This window comes from Pteronotus mesoamericanus, unplaced genomic scaffold (genome assembly GCF_021234165.1).
Source record: "Pteronotus mesoamericanus isolate MK-2021 breed Mesoamerican mustached bat unplaced genomic scaffold, CSHL_Meso_final scaffold_54, whole genome shotgun sequence".
NCBI lineage: Eukaryota > Metazoa > Chordata > Mammalia > Chiroptera > Mormoopidae > Pteronotus > Pteronotus mesoamericanus.
Genome location: NW_026555321.1, coordinates 18,122,955 through 18,145,388, shown reverse-complemented (window position 1 = coordinate 18,145,388; position 22,434 = coordinate 18,122,955). Strand labels below are relative to the sequence as shown.

Sequence of the window (22,434 nt, the reverse complement as noted above, 5' to 3'; positions counted from 1 at the left end):
AAAAAAAAGATTAGCCTGGCTGGTATGGTTCAGTGGATTGAGCGCCAAGCCTGTGAACCAAAAGGTCACTAGTTGGATTCCAGTCAGGGCACATGCCTGGGTTGCAGGCCAGGTCCCCAGTATGAACAATATTTTAATTTATATAATAATTTAAAATATTTTAATTTTAAAATATTTATTTTAAAGGAACAATATATGATTCTATTTATATGAGAATGGTGGTCAGGAATTGGGGGAGGAAGGAAATGAAGAATTAATGTTTAATGGGTACAGAGTTTCATTATGTGAAGATAAAAAACGTTATGGAAATGGATGGTGGTGATGGTAACATAACAGTGTGAATGTATTCAATGTCTTTCAATTGGATACCTTATAATGGTTAAAATGATAAATTTTATGTGTATATATTTTATGACAATAAAAAACTAATAGAAAAATAATTTTTTGCTTTCACATAATTATTTAGAGTCCAGGGTAATATATATTTTTGTTACTCAGAATTTTTTTTTAACATATGAAGTACTCTGATAGATTCTGTCACACAAAAAAAGCCTCTATGATGACCTATGCACCTAAGTATCTCATTTCACTGGTCAGACAGAATAAGAATATAAGTACAAATCATTTGATCTAAAATAAGGAAATCAGAGGATAACAAGAAAAAAAATGAACATGAAATTTAAGAAATCTATTTCAATGTTTCCAAAAACGTACATTGATGATTAGAAAACATCTTTCATTCAAGCCAAGTTTTTAAAACTAGAACTTCTTCATATTTAGTGAAAAACATCCAAGTATACAAATACCAATGCTAAGTATTATTTGTACTAGCACTTGAATACATAGTAATTACGGTCTTTTCCAAATACTCTAGTTTTTAATCTCCACTAACAGAGTGACTATGGGTTAGAAGGCTCCCATGGATTAAAGTTAATACACATTAAAAAAAATTACATTTACAAAATCAGCTTAACAAAAGCAATAATATTTAGGGGGGAGAAAAATCACTGTCTTTAGGTTTTTCACTCAACCTCTGACAAATCTTCCTCACTGCTTTCTTCTGGATCTGCCGAAGCTTTGCATGCCACACAGCACTCATTCATTGACTTCACAAGTATCTCTCAAAGCCCTAAACACAAGCCAAACTTACCCTTTACAAAGGGTTAGCCCAGACTAGGACTCTAAATTGAGGTAATCCTGATTAATTTTATATAGACATGAAATATCTGTGAAAAGTCTCTTTCCCTGTTAAAATCACTTTCCACAAGGTTCTCCTAGATTTTGCCTGAAATACTTGCATAGTAACCAATCAACAATTCACTCAAACCCACAGCTTTATTTTCAGTTTATAGAAGAAACAGAAAATCTATGATTTCTTTATGGTTAGATAAAATTATAATGTGTGTCAATAATTAACATGCTCCTGTAATAAAATCCCCCTTTTATGGGTATGCAGTCTCTTATATTTACAATGTTTGCTAAACCCCATCTTATTTCTCTAAGACTCTCATATGATAATGCTTTTTCATAAGATAATGTTTTTTTCCATGATCATTTGCCTATTGTAACCTCTAGAAAATACTTTTCTACAATTTCCTACCATTCTTTTTGTCATTTTTACAGATATAATTCTCTACTCATGCTTTTTTAGCCATATGGAGTCAAAATTAACCATCATAAATTCTGCTATATATTTTATACATTAAAAATACAATTGGGTTGAAAATAAAAGCCAGCACTTCCATCAAAACCTGAAGAATTTAAATATTCTAGCCTATGGTTACTCTAACTCAACAAGAGAAACAAACTTAGCTTCAACAATATCTGAGGGGCCAATCTCAGAAAGCTATCTGTTCAAAAAAATTTTGGTCTCAAAACCCTTTCACACTTTTAAACTATTGAGTACCCTAAAGAGTTTTGTTCATGGGATCTATTTTGATGTCTACTATATTCAAAATTACTGACTAATTATTTAAATATTTTCAATTTACTTAATGCTATATATCAATATAAATAACTTTATGAAATTACTTTTTCAAACTAGTGAGGCTCTGACCAGTGAGGCTCACTTGGTTGGGTGGCATCCCACAAAGCAAAAGGTCGGCAATTCTATTCCCAGTCAGGCAGGGCGCATGTCTGGGTTGCGGGTTTGGTCCCTGGATGGGGCGCGTACAACAGGCAACCTATCGATGTTTCTCCCATGTTGATGTTTCTCTCTCTTTCTCCCTCCCTTCCCCCGTCTCTAAAAATAAAAAAATAAAATCTTTTTTAAAAATAAAAGTTAGTGAAGAGTGACACTGTTGTACATTTTTATAAATCCCTTTAATGTCTGGCTAAATAGAAGACAGAGAGGAAGAGATCCGCTTCTACATTCAATCTGTTATGTAACCTTTCCTGCTTCAAGTATATGAAGAAAATCTGTAACTTATAATGACAGAAAATGCCATATTATAAAAAGCCTTTTCAAAGAATCGTGGATATTCTTCTTTGACATTATATCAAAACTTCACAAGTAGTATCTCTTAAACATTGGTTGCAATGTGAAATGTGAAATTAAATCAGTGAACTTTTCAGACTTTTTCCACATTGAATTTTGAGCACTTTTAATGTATCTTTTACTCATGTATGATTTTATAATATAATCAGTCATTTGGAAAATGCTGGTCCACAAAGATATTATCAAAGTATTGACTGGTAGGTAGAATGTTATTTTGCATTCTACTATTTAGAAGGCATGTGACATAATTATATGCCTAAACTCCTTACCTGTTTGGTACTGGGTAAAAATGTGGCCTTTACTCTCTTAAAAATCTGAGGTTCAAGACTAAATAGGTAAGTTCCCCCACAATTTCAATTCTAACATCCATCAGTTCAATGAAAACACTATGTGAAGCTCTTGAATGTGGTAGAATTTGATGACTTTTTATGAATAATGAATAAAAGAGCTCCTGCACTCCTACAGGCAAGAGTAGGCAGCAAATTATGAGAGTGGTACAGAAACAAGGTCATCTCCTGCAGCAAGTTACTCAAAGGAAAAACATCCATTGACAAGTTGAAAATCACAAGGATTGTTTACAACAAAATCTGGCAAGACTGGAGGAGGCGGCTTTTTTCCTTTCATTTTATATTTCTGTAAAAAACTGGTAGGTGACAAAAACCTGGAGTAAATAAGGTCTCTGCTCTTCAATTTTTCCTAGGAAGCCAAACAAAACCTCTTATATATATATATATATTCTTTCTATGGTTAAAAAAAGAGTAGTGAGTACCAAATAAAACAATCAAACACTTCTCTGCCATATCAAAATTACTGAAAGGTACAACCAGCCTTTAAGAATTAAAAAAAAAAATTAGAAGGTCGGCTGCTGAAAGATGTTTATTTAAGTTTCAATACACACCCCATCCCATATACACAAACAGTAAGCAATCTATTTATCCTATGACAGTGTTTCTCAAACTGTTGTTTCACAAACTTCAGACAGCTCCATTCAACAAGTTGTATAACTTTGTAAATATTTTATGCCAGCAAGGGATTCACTACTCTGATACAAACATCTTTTAATTGCCCAAAGCACAAAGAAGGAATTTCAGAGAAAAAGGCAGATTCACCTTCTTCTTAGAGCCTGCCATTGCTAAAAAAGCATTCAGAATCCAGTCTTTCAAAGTTCTTTCCTCACGGCTCAAATACAATGCCAGAATTCTGCATAAAATTTTCCAATGGTTGCTCCCCACAGCGATGAGGTCCAAATCCCATAGCACAGAACCCAAGATACCCTGGGAACTGGCCTTTACATACTTTGCCCCAGCCTCATCTCCTGCCATCCCTTCTCAATCCTCACTCAACTATTACCATGTATACAATCATAAAGCACATGATCCCTAATTGAGAAGATGGGAGGAGGCTCACTAACTCTAACATGTATTCTTCAGGAGCAAGAGATGAAAAGAAGTTCTTCAGGATGAAAAAATAAGTGACACCAGATAACTGAAATCTACATGAAAAAAAATAACACTGGCAAAAGTAAGTACAGGTAAAGAAAAAATGATAATATAAGACTGTAAATATATTTTTCACTTTTTTACCTCGATTTAAAAGGCAACTGCCTAAAACAAGTTTAGGCATATAACATAAAGATATAATATATAAGAGTAATAGCAAAAAAAAGGGGGGGTGGGAGAATGGAGCTACAATAGAGGGAGGATATGATACCTATTGTAACCTAAATCCACAAGAAGAAATAAAGTATCAGAAATGGTAAGCATTTTGGTTAATATAAAAGACCATAAATATTTCTCTCCTTTCTCCTCCTTTTTAAAGGACATACATTGTTTAAACTTCCAGTCAAGATGGAGGCATAAGGAAACACGCCTCACCTCCATGTACAACTACAGCAAAACTTACAGAGTAGACTACAAAACAAATTTCACCTGGAACTGTCAGAAAATCGAGTGGTATGGAAGTCTGACAACCAAAAATTTAAAGAAGCCACATATATCCGGAAGGTTAGGACGGGAAGAAATGCGTGGTGAGGGGTGGAGAGGTGCGGAGAATGGGCAGTGCCACATCCATGTAGGGTGTGTAAAAATTGGGAGGTATACCTCAGGAACTAGAGATCCCACGCCCAGACCAGACCACCCAGTCCAGGGTTCTAGCATCAGGAAGGTAAGTCCCCATCACGCCTCACTGTACAAGCCAGTGGGCGTTAGGGTAGGGGAAGAAACTTCAGGATTCTCAATAGACTCCTCTTAAAGGACCCGCAAATAATTTAGGACTTGTGCAGACTCACACCCTCTGGGATTCAGCACCAGAACAACAGCTAGAAGGGCACCAGTAGCATATGGGGAGAAACTGAAGTGATGGCGACAGGGCTGATGCCAGGAGTCAGCTTCCTTCCCCGGAAAACTCCAGAGGCCAGGCAGCGGCACTGTCCCCTCTCCAAACCCTCCCTCACACAGAGCTACAGAGTGGCGACATGCGTGTACCCACTATAGCAATCTCCACACAATACATAGGTGCCTTTTCTAAGAGAGGGAGTCAAAGAAGCTCTAACTAATATGCAGAAACAAACACCAGGAGGCTGCCAAATTGAGAAGTCAAAGAAATATGGTGCAAATGAAAGAACAGAACAAAACTCGAAAAAAAAGAACTAAATGAAAAGGAGACAGGCAACCTATCAGATGCAGAGTCCAAAACAATGGTTATCAGGATGCTCCAGGAACTCATTGGGTACTTCAACAGCATAAGAAATAGCCAGACAGAAATGAAGGTTACATTAAGTAAAATAAAGAAAAAACTATAGGGACCAACAGTGAAGGGGATGAAGCCAAGAATCAAATCAATGATTTGGAACATAAGGAAGAAAAAATTCAATCAGAACAGCAAGAAGAAAAAAGAATTTAAAAAAATTAAGATAGGGTGAAGAGCCTCTGGGACATCTATAAACATACCAACACTTGAATCACAAGGGTACCAGGAGAAGATCAAGAAATTGAAAGCGTATTTGGAAAAAATAATGGAAACTGCCTTAATTTGAAGAAAATAGACATACAAGTCCAGGAAGAACAGAGAGTCCCAAACAAGTAGGACCCAAGAGGATCACACCAAAACTCATCATAATTAAAACGCCAAATGTTAAAGATAAAAAGAAAATCTTAAAAGCAGCAAAAGAAAAGCAGAGTGTTGCCTACAAAGGAGTTTCCATAAGACTGTCAGCTGATTTATCAAAAGAAACTTTGCAGGCAAGAAGGGACTGGCAAGAAGTACTCAAAGGGATGAAAAGCAAGGACCTACAATGTAGATTACTCTACCCAGCAAAGCTATCATTTAGAATGGAAGGGCAGATAAAGTGCTTCTCAGACAAGGTAAAGCTAAAGGAGTTCATCATCACCAAGCCATTATTATATGAAATGCTAAAGAGGAATTATATAAGGGAAAAAAAGATCAAAACTATGAACATTAAAATGGCAATAAATTCACAACTGTCAACAACTGAATCTAAATAACGAGCAGAACACGAAAAGAATCATAGATACAGAGATTGTTTGAAGGATTATCAGTTGGGCAGGGGAAGCAAGAGAATGGGGGAAAAGGTGCAGGGATTAAGAAGCACATATTGGTAGGTACAAAATAGACAGGGGGATGCTAAGAACAGTATAGGAAATGGAGAAGCCAAAGAACTTATATGCATGACTCATGGATATCAACTTGGGGGCGGGGGGAGGGGAATGCTAGAGGGAATAGGGGGACTGGGTGGAGAGGGGCGATGGGGGAAAAACTGGGACAACTATAATAGCAAAATCAATATAATATATTTTAAAAAATGAAACAAAGACATACATTGTTTAAAACAGTAATTAAAACACTATATTGCTGGGTTTATTACACAAATGAACATAATATAGATGGCAATAAGAGCACAAAGAAGAGAGGAGGAAATGGAGCAGTACTGGGGCATTAGTAGTATTAATCTGAAGTAGTCTGTGATAAATTCAGATACATGTTGTAATCCCAAGAACAAACATTAAGAAAAATGTAATTTTAAAAAATTAAATCTATAAAAAAATAAAAGTTGAAAAAAGAGGAACAGAGGAACAAAACATAAGACAACAGGTATTAAAGAAAACAAAGAACAAGTGGGAGATGTAAATCCAACCATTTTAAAAAATAACATTAAATAGGACAGGATTAAACACTTCATTAAAAAAGAAAGATTGTTAGACTAGATTAAAAAAGGAAGACCCAGCTATATGCTACCTATAAGAGACACTTTAGATTCCCAGATACAAAAAGGTTGAAAGGATGGAAAAAGATAGAGCATGCAAATAACCATCAGAGACCTGGAGTAAAGTAGGTTTACACTTGTTCATATAGCAGATAAATAATAATACAAGAATAAACTCCGTGTTTTGTTTACTCACAACTCTAAATGTACTTTTGCCCCACCCTGTACATTAATATCTGACAAAATAGTTTAAGTTAAAAAAATAAATGTTACACAGCCAAGAGGGACATTTTATAATAAAAGTGGCCCAAGGGTTGGGGACTCCTGGGCCCGAGGGTTATATGATTCCATTTACATGAAATATCCAGAAAAGGTAAATCTATAGACAAACCACTCATCAGTGGTTGCCTGGTGCAGAAAGTGAGACCAGGAGTGAGTGCAAAATAGTTATGAGGTATTGTATAATATTGTGATTTTTAATTACAAATATATATTTCGTCTTCATCCTTCTTTCTGGGACAGAGTTCCTAAAACCCTTGGAGTTTCCTGTGATGAGACCAATAAAGGTGTCTTGTTATATTAATGAAGTTACTTTTGGAAAACACCTAAGAATGGAGGCTCGTTGCCAGGAGAACCAACCAAGTGATTACAGGGTTTAAACTTTCAGTTCCATCCCGCCCTGACCTTCAGGGAGGGGAGAGCGACTGGAGTTCAGTGAAAGTACCAGAGGCTAATGAAATAGGCTAATGAAATAATCAATCATGCATATATAATGAAGCCTCCACCAAAATTTTAAAGGATAGGGTTCAGAGAGCTTCCCAGGTGGTGAACACACGGACACTTGAGAGAGTGGTGCCCTGAGGACATGGAAGCTTCATGCCCCCTCCCACACACCTTGCCCTCTTCTCCTGTTCCAGAATGTAATCCTTCAGTAACAAACCAGTAATCTGCTAAAATGTTTTTCTGAGTTCTATAAGCCACTCCAGTAAAATAATCAGTAGCCTCCAATTTATAGTCGGTCATAAACACAGGTGATAACCTGGACTTGTGATTGGCTTCTGTAGGCAGTGGACAGTCTTGTAGGACTAAACTCTTAATATGTGTGATCTGATGCTATCTCCAGGTAGGTAGTGTCAGGTGTGGTGAGTGTGGTAGTGTGCGAACAAAAAAGAAACAGGAGAACTGCAGTTTTCCAATATAGGTATCTTTTTGGGTGATGGAAATGTTCTGAAAGCCAGATTGTGGTGATTGGTGCATAGCTCTTTAAGTGTACTGAAATAATTGACCTATAATCTAAAAGCAGGTGAACTGTAAGACATGAATACTATATCTCACTAAACTGTTTAAAAAAAAAAAAGAAAGAAAGAAAGAAAAGAGGCACTGGTCAACCCAATCAGTTTCCTGAATCCAACTTGAAAGGCTGATCAACTAGCTATACAGAATCTTTGCAGACAACACCATAGAAAATGTACCTGGAGAGGCCTGAATTGGGTAAAAAAGAAGTTTTTCTGACAAGGTGGTTAGGCACATAGGAATACAGAACCAATGAAAGCCATACAAATTCAGCACATTTTAGATTCAATATGGTTCAGAGAGAAGGCCACCTGCAGGATAAGTCAGATCTGTCTCTAGGATTCATAATAAAAAGATACATGAAAAAAAAAATCTTCATTTTCTTTCTGAATATTACATATAGTTAGCCTTAACATTATCACAATGGAAAGGAAAATGTTTTCACTATTCCATCCAGAGAAATTTAACTCAAACAATTTTTATTTACTGCTTTACACTGAAACATATTTTAAAAGTTATATAGCATACCCAAACAGAAATAAGCCTCGTTAAGGTTGTCTGTAATGGGTGTCGCTTACCTGGTTTTGCCCAATCTGAGTATTAGAATCTTGATTAATAGGTAGTGTCCATCCAGACACCAATATATAATAATGAGTGGGAGTGGGGAGAAAAAAATAAAAATGAGAAAAATAAAAATAACACATCTAAATTTTAGATGAGGATATGATTTGGAGTACAGTAGAACAGTCAGAAAAATGTATATTTATTCCTCTGAGGCAAAATAAGAAAAAGAGAAACATAAAGAAAAGAGTGGAAATAAATGATTTGCAATAAGAGGGTCAATAAGAAAGCTTACATGGGTAGGTAGGCTTCCCTTTTCTAAGTAAATTAGGAGATACTACTATATGTTAAAATGGAGAAAGGAAATGAAAGATTAATGGGTACATCAAAGATATGATTAAGGACTGTTAAATAGCCATGAGGATGTAACTGAAGTTAGACATCAGAAAACTGGAGTATATTCAGCTTGGATTCATTACTTTCTTCACCAATTTTCAGTGGTCCCAGAGCTGAAACAGAAAATACACATGGAAGAAGTAATCCATAGGGTGACTGAAAAGTCAAGGGTATATAGTTTAAATTGTTTGGGTAAATAATCATTTACTAAGCAACTACTGTATACTGGACACTATAACAGTCTCACAATCCAATGAAGACATCATCCTGCCCATTTTACAGATTAAAAATATGCAGAATGTGCAAACAATCCAATAGCCATCACGAGATGAATGGATAAACCAAATATGGTATGTCCATACAATGGAGTATTTTCTGGCAAAATAAAGTTCTGATACATGCTGAAGTATGAATAAACTTTGAAAACCTTCTAAGTAAAAGAAGCCCATCATAAAAGACCACATATTATATGATTCCATTTACAAGTGTCCAGAACAGGCAAATACTTACAGATAGGAAGCAGATTAGTAGTTAGTTGCCTAAGACTGAGGGAAAAGTTGGAGGAGGATGGGATGGTTAAGAGGCATGGGAGTGACTGCTAATGAGAAGCGGGGAGCTTCTTTTCAAGGTGATAAAAATGTTGCAAAATGAGACTGTGGTGATCATTGTACAACCCTGTGAACTTAATAAAAATAATAACACCACTGAATTGCACATTTGAAATAGGTAGATTTTGTGGTATGTGAATTATACTCAATAAAGATGTTTATAAAAAACTCAGGCTCAGATTTTAGTTTCTTTGGCCAAGGTCATACAATGAGATAGCAGCAGAGCTGCCCAGATCTCTCAACCCAAAGTCCTTTCCAATGCATTAGCATCTACCATTTAGCAAGTGCCAACTATGTGTCAGAACTTCCACGTGCCCTCATTTAATTCAACAACTCTTGGAGACAGACACTATCACTTCCCTCTTCTAGATGAGGAAACTCAAAACCTGAGTGAAATAACTTGCCCAAGGTCATAAAGGTGATAAATTAATAAGTCAGAATTAAAAGTACATGCTCCACCATTTCAGACATTCAATTAAGATTATCATAATTGTTTGCCACATCCATGTATGACATCCACTATAATTTACTTAACATTTTCTTTAGATCATTTGCTTCTCTTGTCTAATAAAGCCACAGGTAAAAATCGAGCTATAACCTGGAAGGGTAATATTGGGACTAATGATATATGAAGACTGGTGAATACTTGAATCATAAGGGTACCAGGAGGAGAAGTAAGATCAAGAAATTGAAAACACATTTGGAAAAAATAATGGAAACTGCCTTAATTTGAAGAAAATAGACATACACCTTAAAGTGTAGTTAGAAGGGCCTGTAGGGGAAACTCTACGGCCCTGTCACTCAGAGTCAATTACCCCACAGGATGAGACATACTTTTCATCTCAACTTTTCATCTTTCAAGCAACAGAAAGATGCTTTTCTATTCTACTGCTCCAGCAGCAAGGAGGATCTTCTCCTTAGATGCTCAACCAATGAAAAGCCACTAAACTTTGAACTCCCCGTTTCTGCCAATGTACTCTTTGTATACAATGACCCCTCTAAACTTTTCTTTCCAAGGTTTCTCTCCTCTGTTCTCTGTACTTCCCTGTGCTTCACCATTAGACTGCATGTCCTCAACCATAATTCTTTGTTGTTGCTGAATAAACACATTTTGCTGGAGAAATACATGGCCATTTGTTTAAGGTCAACAGACAGAAGTAAAAGAGGTAGAGAATAAGGATAAAAGACTGACATTACAGCATCAAAGGGAGGAACTGCAGGTAAAGCTTCCACTGAGAAACAGGGCTTGCTGAGGAAGCAGTAGAGTCTGAGAAGGGGATGGGAATAAAAAGAACAGCAAAAGATAGAAGACTGAGATGAAACTTAAAATACTGGCAGTGTTTAGAAGTTAGGAGTTGAAGCTCAAGATGTTGGGTAAAAAAGACTGAAAGAAAGGAGGCTGAGGTGGAAAAGCAGAAATAAAAGCAGAAAGATGGACAGGGGTAGGGTGACAGCTGAAGGAAAGAGCATTCAGTATTAAAGAGGACAAAATGAAGAGTGAACTTACAGAATAGTAAGTATGAAAGGCTGCCATGGAGTGAGCCAGGAGCCCCCACGAAAACAGGTGAGAGGAAGAGAGCATGAAGCAGGATACCACGCTACGCTCTGAACTCTGGACTGGAGACAAGTGGTGTCAAGTCAACATCTGTTAATCGAAGCAGAAAAGTCACCCACACAAAATCTCAAGAAACACACCAGTAGGAAAGCTGTTCCATGCTTCAGAAAACACTATCCTAACCAATACTGCTCAAATCAGGAGGTCAAGGTTTCTCAAGAGGTCAGTGTATGAGCAATCTGAACCTAGCAGACGAGGTAAAACAGGTTTCAATACAGCAAAGTTCAGGTTCACTGTGGGTGAAGAAGTGGGTGAAACCAACAATGAGAGAAGGTATGGTCAGAGATAAGAAATTCCAAGTTCAAGACTATGGCTCCAAGATGCTGAAGAAACTAGGTGAGAAGGTAAAAAGTTTATTTGACTTTATAATAGAATCTGGATGTTTTAAAAGGTGGAACACTGCTAGTAAGGAACTATAAATAGGTGATTAGAGACATTTCAAAAGCAATAATTTAACAGCCAAAACACAGGGGGACCTAAAATCAGTAATACACCAGGACATGCAAAATAATCCATGTATTTTTTATTGATTATAGGTAATAAGCAGTTGGTACATCTAAATTTAAGTGAAGGTCACATTTAGAAGTTCAGATTATGATACAAGATAAACTGAAGGATAACTTGTTTTATTCCAAGTTTCCCTCTCAATGTCCCTGTTACAGTATCAAATGAAAATGTCTAAAAGGTTACAGCCCCTTAGCTCATCTATTGAAGTCTCTTGAGTCCAGTTATCTTTTCTACTTGTATCATTCAAGCCCTCACAGACAAGCTAGTTATTAACAACCTGCCTCTATCTTGGATTTGGCTACTTATTGGAACTCTCCAACTAATATTACACTTACTATTCTAAACTATTCACTGCACTTCAACTCCAGGGCTCATCCTTGATGCTGTAGCGTGCTTTTTACATCCCTTAAAAGCCAGGTGTTGTTAACATTCAAGGGCAACTAACTCCATTTCTCCAGCTTGTGGTTGTTGCTTGCCTAGTTGTTTATAGTTCTCCCAGGGAGAATTATAAACTCTTCTCCCTCTTGGCATGACACAGTCTGACACTCTGTAACTACACACTGCTTAGCATGTAAGCTTTTAAAAAGTGAGGAAGCCCTGGCTGGTGTGGCTCAGTGGACTGAGTGCCAGCCGGTGAACTGAAAGGTCACTGGTTTGATTCCTGGTCAGGGAACATGCCTGGATTGTGGGCCAGATCCCCAGTGAGGGTTGTGTGAGAGGCAACCAATCACACATCGATGTTTTTCTCCTTTTTCCCCCTCCCTTTCCCTCTCTCTGAAAAATAAATTTAAAAAACTTTTTCTAAAAAGTGAGGGATACCTCTCACCACTCAGAGCCATATATAAGCTTCCTTTTGCCTATCTACATACAATCTTCTAAAGTCCTATTTGAATTATCTGATTTTTATTCTAATTTACACTAATAAGAATATAATACTAAAGGTAGTGAGTTCTTCCTTACTTTTACTGTTTCTAATCCAAAAGTTCCCTCAAAAGGAAAATGGAGAGAGAAAAATGCAATCAATAAGATATCCTCCCCCCCCCAAAAAAAAACTAAAGAAAAACACCTTTAGTTAACTACAGGAAAAGTTTAATAATATAATCTATATCAAGACTAATATTCTCCTATAGTATTCAATTTTTTCCCCTGGTGGTAGAGGTTAAGAAAAAACACAGGTGTAAGCAAAATACCCTCATGTAACACAAATCTACCAAAAATGTAGTTTTTAGTCCTATAAAGCAGGGATCCCCAACCCCTGGGTCACAGACTGGTACCAGGCCAGGCCTGTTAGGAACCTGGCCACATAGCAAGAGGTGGGCTTGAATGCAATGCGCTTGAATCATCCTGAAACATTCCCCTGACTCCAGTCTGTGGAAAAATTGTCTCAATAAAACCGGTTCCTGGTGCCAAAAAGCTTGGGGACCACTGCTCTAAAGGATTTTAAACAAGAGTATGTATGGTTTTCCCCACTAAGGATGAGAGAAAACAGTATCACAGAAGGAACATAAATAAAATCCCATTAAAATAGGGGCCCCAACTCTAGCACTGGGTTCAATTAGCCATTTCTATATTAAGATCTCAAAGCACAGGTAAGATAATTGCCCTTATCTAATTCCATTTATCCCATACTAAAAAGCAGAGACCCTGTTTCATATAAAGATGTATCGCAGTATCAAGAACCAAGAGGTAGTAAGCATACATATGTTTGTTGCTTAGTAAGATAAATGTGATGTTTATTATAACCATCTCCAGGAATATTACCAAAAAACCTACAGTATTTATATATAAGGTCTAAAAGTCAACAACTGAAGACTAACCTATACAAACTAAAGGCAATGGTTCCCAAAACAGAATTTGCAAACAATCTAAAAAGTTATATTGATTAAAGACAGAGATGTTATAATAGATAAAGCCCTCAACTATGACATAATATAACAGTTTATTTTTATTTCATGCTTACACGAAGTCCAAAAATCCATGTTAATGATCATCTGGGGGCATGAGGAGGCTGGAGACGACCCAGGCTGACAGAGGATCAGCTCTCTTGGCCCATCATTTCCAAAGTTGCTCTGGCAGACAATACACAACAAGCAGGTGAAGGAAAGAGAGCACTGCTCAAAAGGAGATTGTACTGGTCAGGGCTAAAGAAACACTCAACACTTCCCTGCTTAATTTCCTATGGCCAAACTCAATCATATGGCCATCCCCAAATGCAAGAGGGGATGGTAAATAAATATATAAGTGTGTTGAGATCTTAGAAAAAAGAAAACAAGCTTGGTGAAGAGCAAGGCAGTCTTTACAAGAGGTTTTCAAAATACAGTTTCTGGGGCATTATCCCAAGTGATCCTCATTCAGATCTAAAAGGACACCAAAAATTTGTATTTAAGCTAGCCGAGTGATTCTAATGTATGCCCAAACTAGGAATTACTGGCTTACAAAGTAAAGAGTTTGGAACAAACAGAAAAAAAAGATTTCCAGGGAAAAGTTTAAAACAATGTGATGGATAAAAGGAAAACTAAAAAGTGATGAAAAAAATGAGCCTTTGTGCCTAAGACAACAAAGGTGTCATTTGGGAAATTCTTCCCTCCTTGGCCTGTGACAGTCTCTCATGGCTCTCTTCCTAATTCTGCTATCTTTTTCTCAGGCTTCCTTTCCTCCACTTATTTCATATTCTCCATTATATTTTCCTTGGCCATGAGCTGTTCTCATTCCCTGAGTGACCTCATTCACTTCAGTTACCACTAAGAACACTTTTCCCCCAAGCCCAGCCTCACATTTAACTGCTTACTATAACAACACTTCTCCATTTAAATGTCCCACTAAGACCTTATTATGGCCAGACGTGAATTCACCTTACCCTCAAACCAGCTCCTCTTCTTGCATGCCTTATCCACCTCCGCCCTCGAGTGAAAACCCTAGGAGTCACTAATAACTAAAAGCTTTCATGCTTCAAAAAATACCACCAAGAAAGTGGAAAGACAATCTACAGAATGGGAGAAAAGACCTGCACGTCATATATTTTTTGCTAAGGGACTTGCACCTAAAATATATTTTAAAAACTCCTACAACTCAGTAATAAGAAGACAAGTAGCTCAATTAAAAAACGGATAAAGGATCAAAAAGATACTTGACATCATTAGCCATCAGGAAAATGCAGTCAAAACCACAAGGAGATACCACTTCATACACACTAGGATGACTATAATAAAATGTTTTAAAAAGATAATATGAAGTTGGAACTCTCACACAGTGCTGGTGGGAAGGCAAAATGGTGCAGCTGCTATGGAAGATGAACTGGCAGTTCCTTAAAAGGCTAATACTGAATTACCATATGACCCAGCTAGTTCACTTCTAAGTATACATCCAATAGAAATGAGAACTTATTGCCACACAACAACTTTTACATAAATGTTCAGAGTAGCAATATTCACACTAGCCCCAAAGTGGAAATAATCCAAATATCCATCAACTGTTAAGTGAAAAAATAAAAGGTGGAATGATACAATGGGAATATTATATCAGCAATAAAAATACTGATACATGCTACAATATAATGAGCCTTCAAAACATGCTAAGCAAATTAGGCAAATACAGAGAGAGAAGGCAAATTAGTAGTTGTCTAGGGCTAGAGAGGAAGTGAGAGGTTTAGGGTTAAGAGGTTTTTCTGGAGTGTTAACATATTCCAAAACTGATTGTGGTGATACTTATACAGCTCTGTAAATATACTAAAAATTCACAGAACTGTACAATTTAAATTGGTGTGAGAATTATACCTCAGTAAAGCTGTTTAAAAAAAGAAAAAGCTATCAAACTAATACAAGAGGCAAAGCTGCCTCTCCAGACTAATTTATACTTTCTGTTATAAAACAAAAAGTTTGTGAGGGGTTTTGGGTACTTTAGATAATGGAAAATAAAGTTAAATGTAGTACTACTCAATGGTAATAACTCTCATCTAAGTTTCTGGAACAAATATTTGTTTCAGAAGTAACTGCTTCCTGATACTTTTCTTTTTAATTTTAATTATACTTTGCTATATTATCTGTGGCCTTATATCCTTAAGAGGAGAAAAGATACACCTTTAGGTTTAAAGTAAATAAATTTAAACAGTAAACCATTACTAATTAAGAATTTGAATTTAAATTTACTAGGCAAAAGTGAACTTTTCACTAAAGTTGTAGAGGCAACAATCCTATCTAGACTTCACTTTGTATGCCAATCAGTATATACACAGAGAATGCTGGTAACATTTTTTTAAAAATCAGTATCCTATATGGCAGGTAGATGAATGACCTGATAGGATAAGAACTGGGGTTGGGGAGTAGGAATAGAAATTAAATCTAAAGTACTTGAGAAATTTAATCATTGTATACAATGTACTGTAATATGTTAAAACATTATCGGTTTAAATAACTGGAGATTTCATTTATTTTGCTTTAAATCAGAAGTATTACTGTGTGACTGGTTTGATGTGAACTGTCCACGAGAGATGCATTATCCAGAACAAAAAGACAATCCTAAACTATATTCTCCAGGTACAGAACATTTTTCAGGACTCCAGCTCAGGCTGAGTGCATTCACTGAGTATAAATTTTACACTGGACTAGAAAATTAAAAATGAAATAATATAAAATGCTGGGAAATCTAATGAGGCCCAACTCTAACTACCTTGATAATCTGCTCTCTCTCTCTCTTTTTTTTTTTACTACCATAATCAATGTTTGACTGAATTTCATGTTTAATTTAACCTAGTGGAATTACACAACAAAAAACTGTCAACTGTCATGTGAATATAAGACACTCTCAACTGTACAAACAAGTGAGCCATTAATATAACTATAAGGATCCTTTAAAGACACATTCTTTCCCATTCAAACTTCTGCTTTGTATTTAACATACTCAGTTTGTACTAAAATGTTTTACATATGTTCTGAACTACAACAGTAGCCACCTTACTGATTTTGGGTGTCCCCGTCTGTCTTGTAGAATCTACTCTTCTAAAACCTATGTAGTTATTTAATTTTTGAGTAACATAGGTACCTCGGAAAATCTAATAAAAGTTACAAACCTTTTTGAGAAAAAGTACGTACATGCACATTCTTCCTGAAGCCTTTCGAAGACCCTAGCTCAAGAAAGCCCAGCTATGACTTCCCATCACCTACCAATCAAGGCCAAACTTCTTAGCTTTGTATTCAAAGTTCTTCATAATGTAGCCATTGTTAATTTAGCTAATCTATCTCCTGTCCTTTCCAACTACACACACTAATCAGATCCGCTACCCCACCGCAGATATATCATCCTCTCTCTCTGGCTTGCCTTCATAGTTCCCTCTTGTTGCTTTTCTGCACAACTGTTGCTTTCAACAAATCGTTCCTGTGAATATAAAATACCTCTCTTGCCATGAAGCATTTTACAGATCATATGAACCTTTGTGAATACGGAAGCATGTTATCTGTATCTCAAGGAACTCTCCCTGCTCTACATTTTGTAAAAGGTCTCCAAAAAAAAAAATCAGGAAACACAAGACACATATTTTTGAACTATGTTACATTTCCAAAAAGTATGCTCCAAATGTTTTTCTTCAGCCTCTATAAACCTTTTCATGTGAAGTATCTCAGTCCTTGTGCATTTATGTGTGTCTTTCTCCTTTTCTAGCCAATAAGATTCTTAAGGGCAGACAGAGATGGTTAAGTACTGCACCCTTGTGTCTCCTATCGTCTCCAACACAACGCTAGGGGACACTCAATATGGAATACCTGAATATCTGGGAACCAGGTTCTTTTTAGGTATTTCATACATTCTGTATCCCCAGTTATAAGATTTTTCAAGGATCATCTATTTTTTGCCCTACTGACAGTCAAATAATGTTCTACCCTTAGTGAGTATTTGATCAGGAAAGAATTTACTAATTATCCAAAACAGTGGTTAAGTTATGCTTATCCATCCAGTATCTACTAATTGATATATGCCAACACTCTTAAAAAAAAAAAAATCAAGAATCCTTACCTGTTGACCATTAACCCAGAAGGGAGCACAAAGAAGGCTCCTATACAAAAGTAATCAAAGTATAAAAGCTATTATCCTTTAGCACTACTGCAAAGTTTAACTCCAGCTATAAAACAAACTCAGAAAATAAAAACAAACATCACAGATTATATATATATATGAACACTAATGGCAGCAATAATACAACATAAAAGTGCTTTTTAAAAACATAATATAAAGTTTATGACCAAGTAATTCATGTTACAACATGGTGAACCTTAAAAATTTTATGCTAAATGAAAGAAGTCTTCTTCCACTGAAGACCACATACTGTATAATTCTCTATATATGAAATATCCAGAACAGGCAAATTCATAGAGACAGAAAGTAGATTAGTGGCTTCCAAGGAATAGGGGAAAAAGAAAATAAGGAGTGACTGTTAATGGCTTTTTTCAGTGATAAAAATGTTCTGAAATTAGACAGTGGTAATGGTTGCACAAGTTTGTGAATATACAAAAAACTGAATTGTACACATTTTAAAAGGGACAGTTTATCTCAATTTTTAAAAGTTTATGGCCATTTGGGCTATTGTATCTGAAAGAAAACTATTTTTTAATAGGAATCTTGGTAGTTTTTTTTCTACAAGCTGATCTAAACTAGCTGTTACCAACTGTTCCTCTACTAACCCCCTTTTAAAATCACGGCTTTAAATTTTTGTCCGTGAAAACTACCAACCTGCCAACATTTATAAATAGATTTTTTTATAAGAATATTGAACTCTGGCTTCCTAAAACAAAACAAAACTGGAGTTCTAAAAATACTAGGCACACCTGCACAACAACAATGGCCCAGAGCTGAGCAGCACCTAATATACCTGCTCCAATCTGCCACGATCTCCATCATTCCTTACTGTCTTCAGATACTGAAGCCTCAACTCAGTTGCCATTTAGCTTTTCAGTTGTGAGTACATTATCCCTAATCTAAACAAGACCATCTACCTTTCGTATTAGGTTATATTATGAATTACTACTGATATAATCATGAAACTGGTCAGAGTACAAATTTCCAGCTATACGATAAATAAGTTCTGGAGATCTATTGTACAGCACTGTAACTATAAAAAACAATACTTAAATGTTATCTCCACACACAAAAAAGTGGTGATTATGTGAGGGGACAGAGGTGTTAACTTATTTCATGTTAACCATTTCACAATACATACAAATAATAAACGATCATGTTTTAGACCTTAAACTTACATGTTACAAACTTATACACCAATAATATCTTAATAAGGCTGGAAAATATTAAAACTTTTTCTAAATGTAGTCATGTATGATTACATTTTTATTAACTGCATAAGATAAAAATCTTGAAAGTGACATCTACTGAATAAAACCCTGCAAGTGTTACAAATTCATTCTATATAAACACTTTAATGAGAGAATAGAAATCAAAGGAAGAGTTTATGCCCCTACTACAAACAGAAAACAAATTATTTTCATTTTATTTATAATTAAAAATTATTTTTATTTAGTAATAGAAAATAGTACAGTAGTAACTTCTTATCCCCATATTAGGTGTTGGCACAAAATGAGGGATGTTGTCTTATCCAGATTCTTGATTAGATATGTAAACAAACTGCTTTATTTACTCACAAATTGTTTCAGCCATCTAAAACACCCTCCCCCTTATGTGCACAAAGAAAGAAAACCCCTACCAACTAATATTTTCTATTTATTAGATTGTATTTGCAAGGCTAGAAGAAAACAATACACAAGGTAAATATGGAAATACTGAAACACAGAAAGATCTACTTCCTACCTCAAGTTTAAATGAGGATTGAGCTAAATGTTGTACCAAGTACTTCCCAGGTTTACAATTCTGTGTACTAATCCAGATCTCCTTTCCTCCAAATAAAATAATTCATTTAGCTGAACTGCTATTGCTATAGATAGGAAATGTTAAAATAGTATTTGTATTCCATTTTATTTTTACCATCACTTCTAATAGCTAATAAAAAACCAACATATAAGATGAATTTTTAAAAGCTATCCCCTTTAAACTAGGAAAAAACAAACTCATTTCTCAAAGTCTCCCAAAAGAGAGTCCAGATGAACCAATTAGTTGGTAGGTAGAGGTAAACTTCAATGTTTGTTGCCCTCTGAGCCATGCCACTTCATTCACTTGTCCAAGTATTCTCAAGTTTATAGGTGACATTTTATACACCATCATCACCACTGAGTATTAATAGATATTATATAAAACTGGAGTAGCAACACAATTGCTTCATAATTGCAATTCCTAAATACACACATGCAACAGTGCAACTGGATTTTATGTGCGACTGAAAACACAATCCTATTTTGGTTTAAACCTGATGGTGAATAAAATGGGATGCTCTCCTAAGAGTTCACCAAATTCCTAATGTAAACTTTTTCCCAAAGTGTAAGACTAGAAACAAAACAAAAATCAATCATTACTTCAACTATAACTTATGGAAGCACGAAGTGCCATTAAGATCGGTAAAGACTAGTGGCAAACCTAAATCTTGAGTTTCACCCCATCAAGAATATAAAGTGAGTTAACTGTACAGGAATTAGCAGGAATTGGTTTATGTTTTAACTGTTATTCTTAAACAGTGCTGTCCCATAGAACTTTCCAACGATATAAATCAGAAATTTTGTATCTGTGCAGTCCCATACCATGTTCATTCATCACATGTGGCTGCTAAGCACTTGGAATGCAGCTAGCAGAACCGAGGAACTCAATTTTTATTTTACTTTATTTTAATAAATTTAAGTCACCACATGTGGCTAGTGGTTATCACATTGGACAGTACAGTTGTATAATTTGAAATACAATGTATAAACTTGGCTAAACAGGAGAGATTTTCGAAGTATAATTTCTTGATGGTGTTAATACCACCAGTAAAACCTTCCTGATACCAAATGATAGTTCAGTCATCAGCCTAAGCATATAATAAAATTCACGTATGACAGCCTAAATGTAAAGTAACATTCATTTGGAAAATGAGAATTCATGATACTACTTAGATTCAGAATTTAAAGTACAATATTCATGAGACTATTAAAAACATCTCTCAAGTTTTCCCCATTGTTTTTAAAAAGGGGTAAAAACTTTATGAATAGTTTCCCGATGCATGCAAGTTACATTCCCCTCGAATCTGTTCAAACTCTTCTGTTCAGAAAAATAAACGGTAGAAATAAATTTTCAGCACTAATAAGTAAGTCCACCGCAACTCGTTAAATTTCACATGTTAATTTCCCTTTTCCTTAAAGGAATCAAGTGTTTGAAAAACTCTGCATTGCCTGAAAGCCCTGTTACCCATCTTTCCCTGTTTCCAGGTGTACAAATCATTCTTAAATAGTTACGATGTCGCTGCTAGACACAAAGTATTTTTTCCAGCCCATGAGAGTCCTACTCTTTTCCGCACTTCAGGTATTCTTTGACCAGCTCTTCCCAAGTCAAGAAAGTAACCAAGATGGTGCACAGATGTCAAAAGAAAACAAGTCTGGGAACTTGCACGTTGAATAACTAGTCCCTAGGCAAAAATCAACCGCCTTTAACCCGGAGAGAGTGAGCCTTGAACTATCCGACGAAGCAAACAGGCGAGTAAGGTCGTGACCCTAGGTCACGGCCGCCAGCACCGCTCTCGCCCGGCAGCAGGAAGCCACCTGTTAGGCCCGAGCCTCACCTGGCAGGAGAGAGAAAGCGCAAACCCGGCAGCGCGCCGGACGCGGACGCCTAAGGCAGCGAGCGCGGGACCCGCCCCTCTCCCGGCAGCGGCGGCGGCGGCGAGTCCCCCAGTGGCACGTGGGCTTCAACCCGCCCAGGCTTCGCTGACAGGAGGGTCGCCGGCGGCCCCCGGCCCAGCGGCTCCACGCAGTCGCCAGGACTGCACCCAGCCTTCCTCGCAGCCACTCCGCCGAGAGGGCGCCCAGGCGGCCCACACCGTTGGCCCTCCCGCCCGCCCCCCCCCTTCCTTCCTCCCCGGTCGGCGCGATCCCTCCCCGCCGCCCCTCACCTACCTGGTCACGGAGTTTGAGGAACGCCATGGCGGTCGCCTCCGCCGCCGCCCCGGCCCACCGTTCCCGCCCCAGTAGTCTCGGCCGCTACCCGGGGCTGGCGGGTGGGCGGCCGGCTGCACTCCGGGGTCCGCGGGCAGGGGGCGGCACCGCCTCCCGAGCCACCCGCTGCTGCTACCGAGAGGTGAGGAGCTCGGCCGGTCCCGCCTCCTCCTTTGAGGACTCCCCGCCCTCTTCCTTCCTTTCTTTCTCTTTCCCTCAGCTGCCTGCACACGCAGCCGCCGCCTCCTCACGCCCCCTTCCCGAAATACCCTGGCAGCCCCCGCGCCGCGCCGTTCCAGCCCGCGGCAGCGGCGGCATCCAAACTCCACTCCACAATATTACCACCACCGCCCGTCGCGATTGGCGGCCGCGCGGGGGAGAGGCCAGAGTAAGCCGAGCGCCCATTGGCCACGCCACCGTGCTCGCTGTGGGCCAACCCCCCCTCCGCCTCCCGGAGGAGGAGGGGGCGGGGAGGAGGAAGCCGCGAGGGGTGGGCGCGGAGCTGGGGCGCGGGCTAGGCGGTGGAGGGGCGGGGAGCGGAGCCGGGGGAGGGGCGGCCAGGTGCTCCTAGGCGCGCGCCCTGGGCGCGGTGGGCGGAGCCCAGGGCTGAAGGTGGGGGGGTTACCCGGAACGGGGGGTGATGGCCCCTGGCTTGCACGTGG

The 22,434-nt window shown here is 37.8% G+C and overlaps 1 protein-coding gene across 3 annotated transcripts in view; it reads right to left on the bottom strand.

Annotated features, from left to right (window-relative positions):
• The window catches only part of ANKRD28 (ankyrin repeat domain 28), a 183,179-nt gene extending 161,112 nt beyond the window's left edge, over positions 1 to 22,067 (bottom strand). For all 3 annotated transcript variants that reach the window (XM_054595438.1, XM_054595441.1, XM_054595440.1), the window contains exon 1: positions 21,734 to 22,067. Coding sequence is in view for 1 of the 3 variants with exons in the window: in XM_054595440.1 (XP_054451415.1) it covers positions 21,734 to 21,760 (27 nt within the window). In the remaining 2 variants the exon portion in view is untranslated. The remainder of the gene's footprint in view (positions 1 to 21,733) is intronic.
• Positions 22,068 to 22,434: the final 367 nt, after the last annotated feature.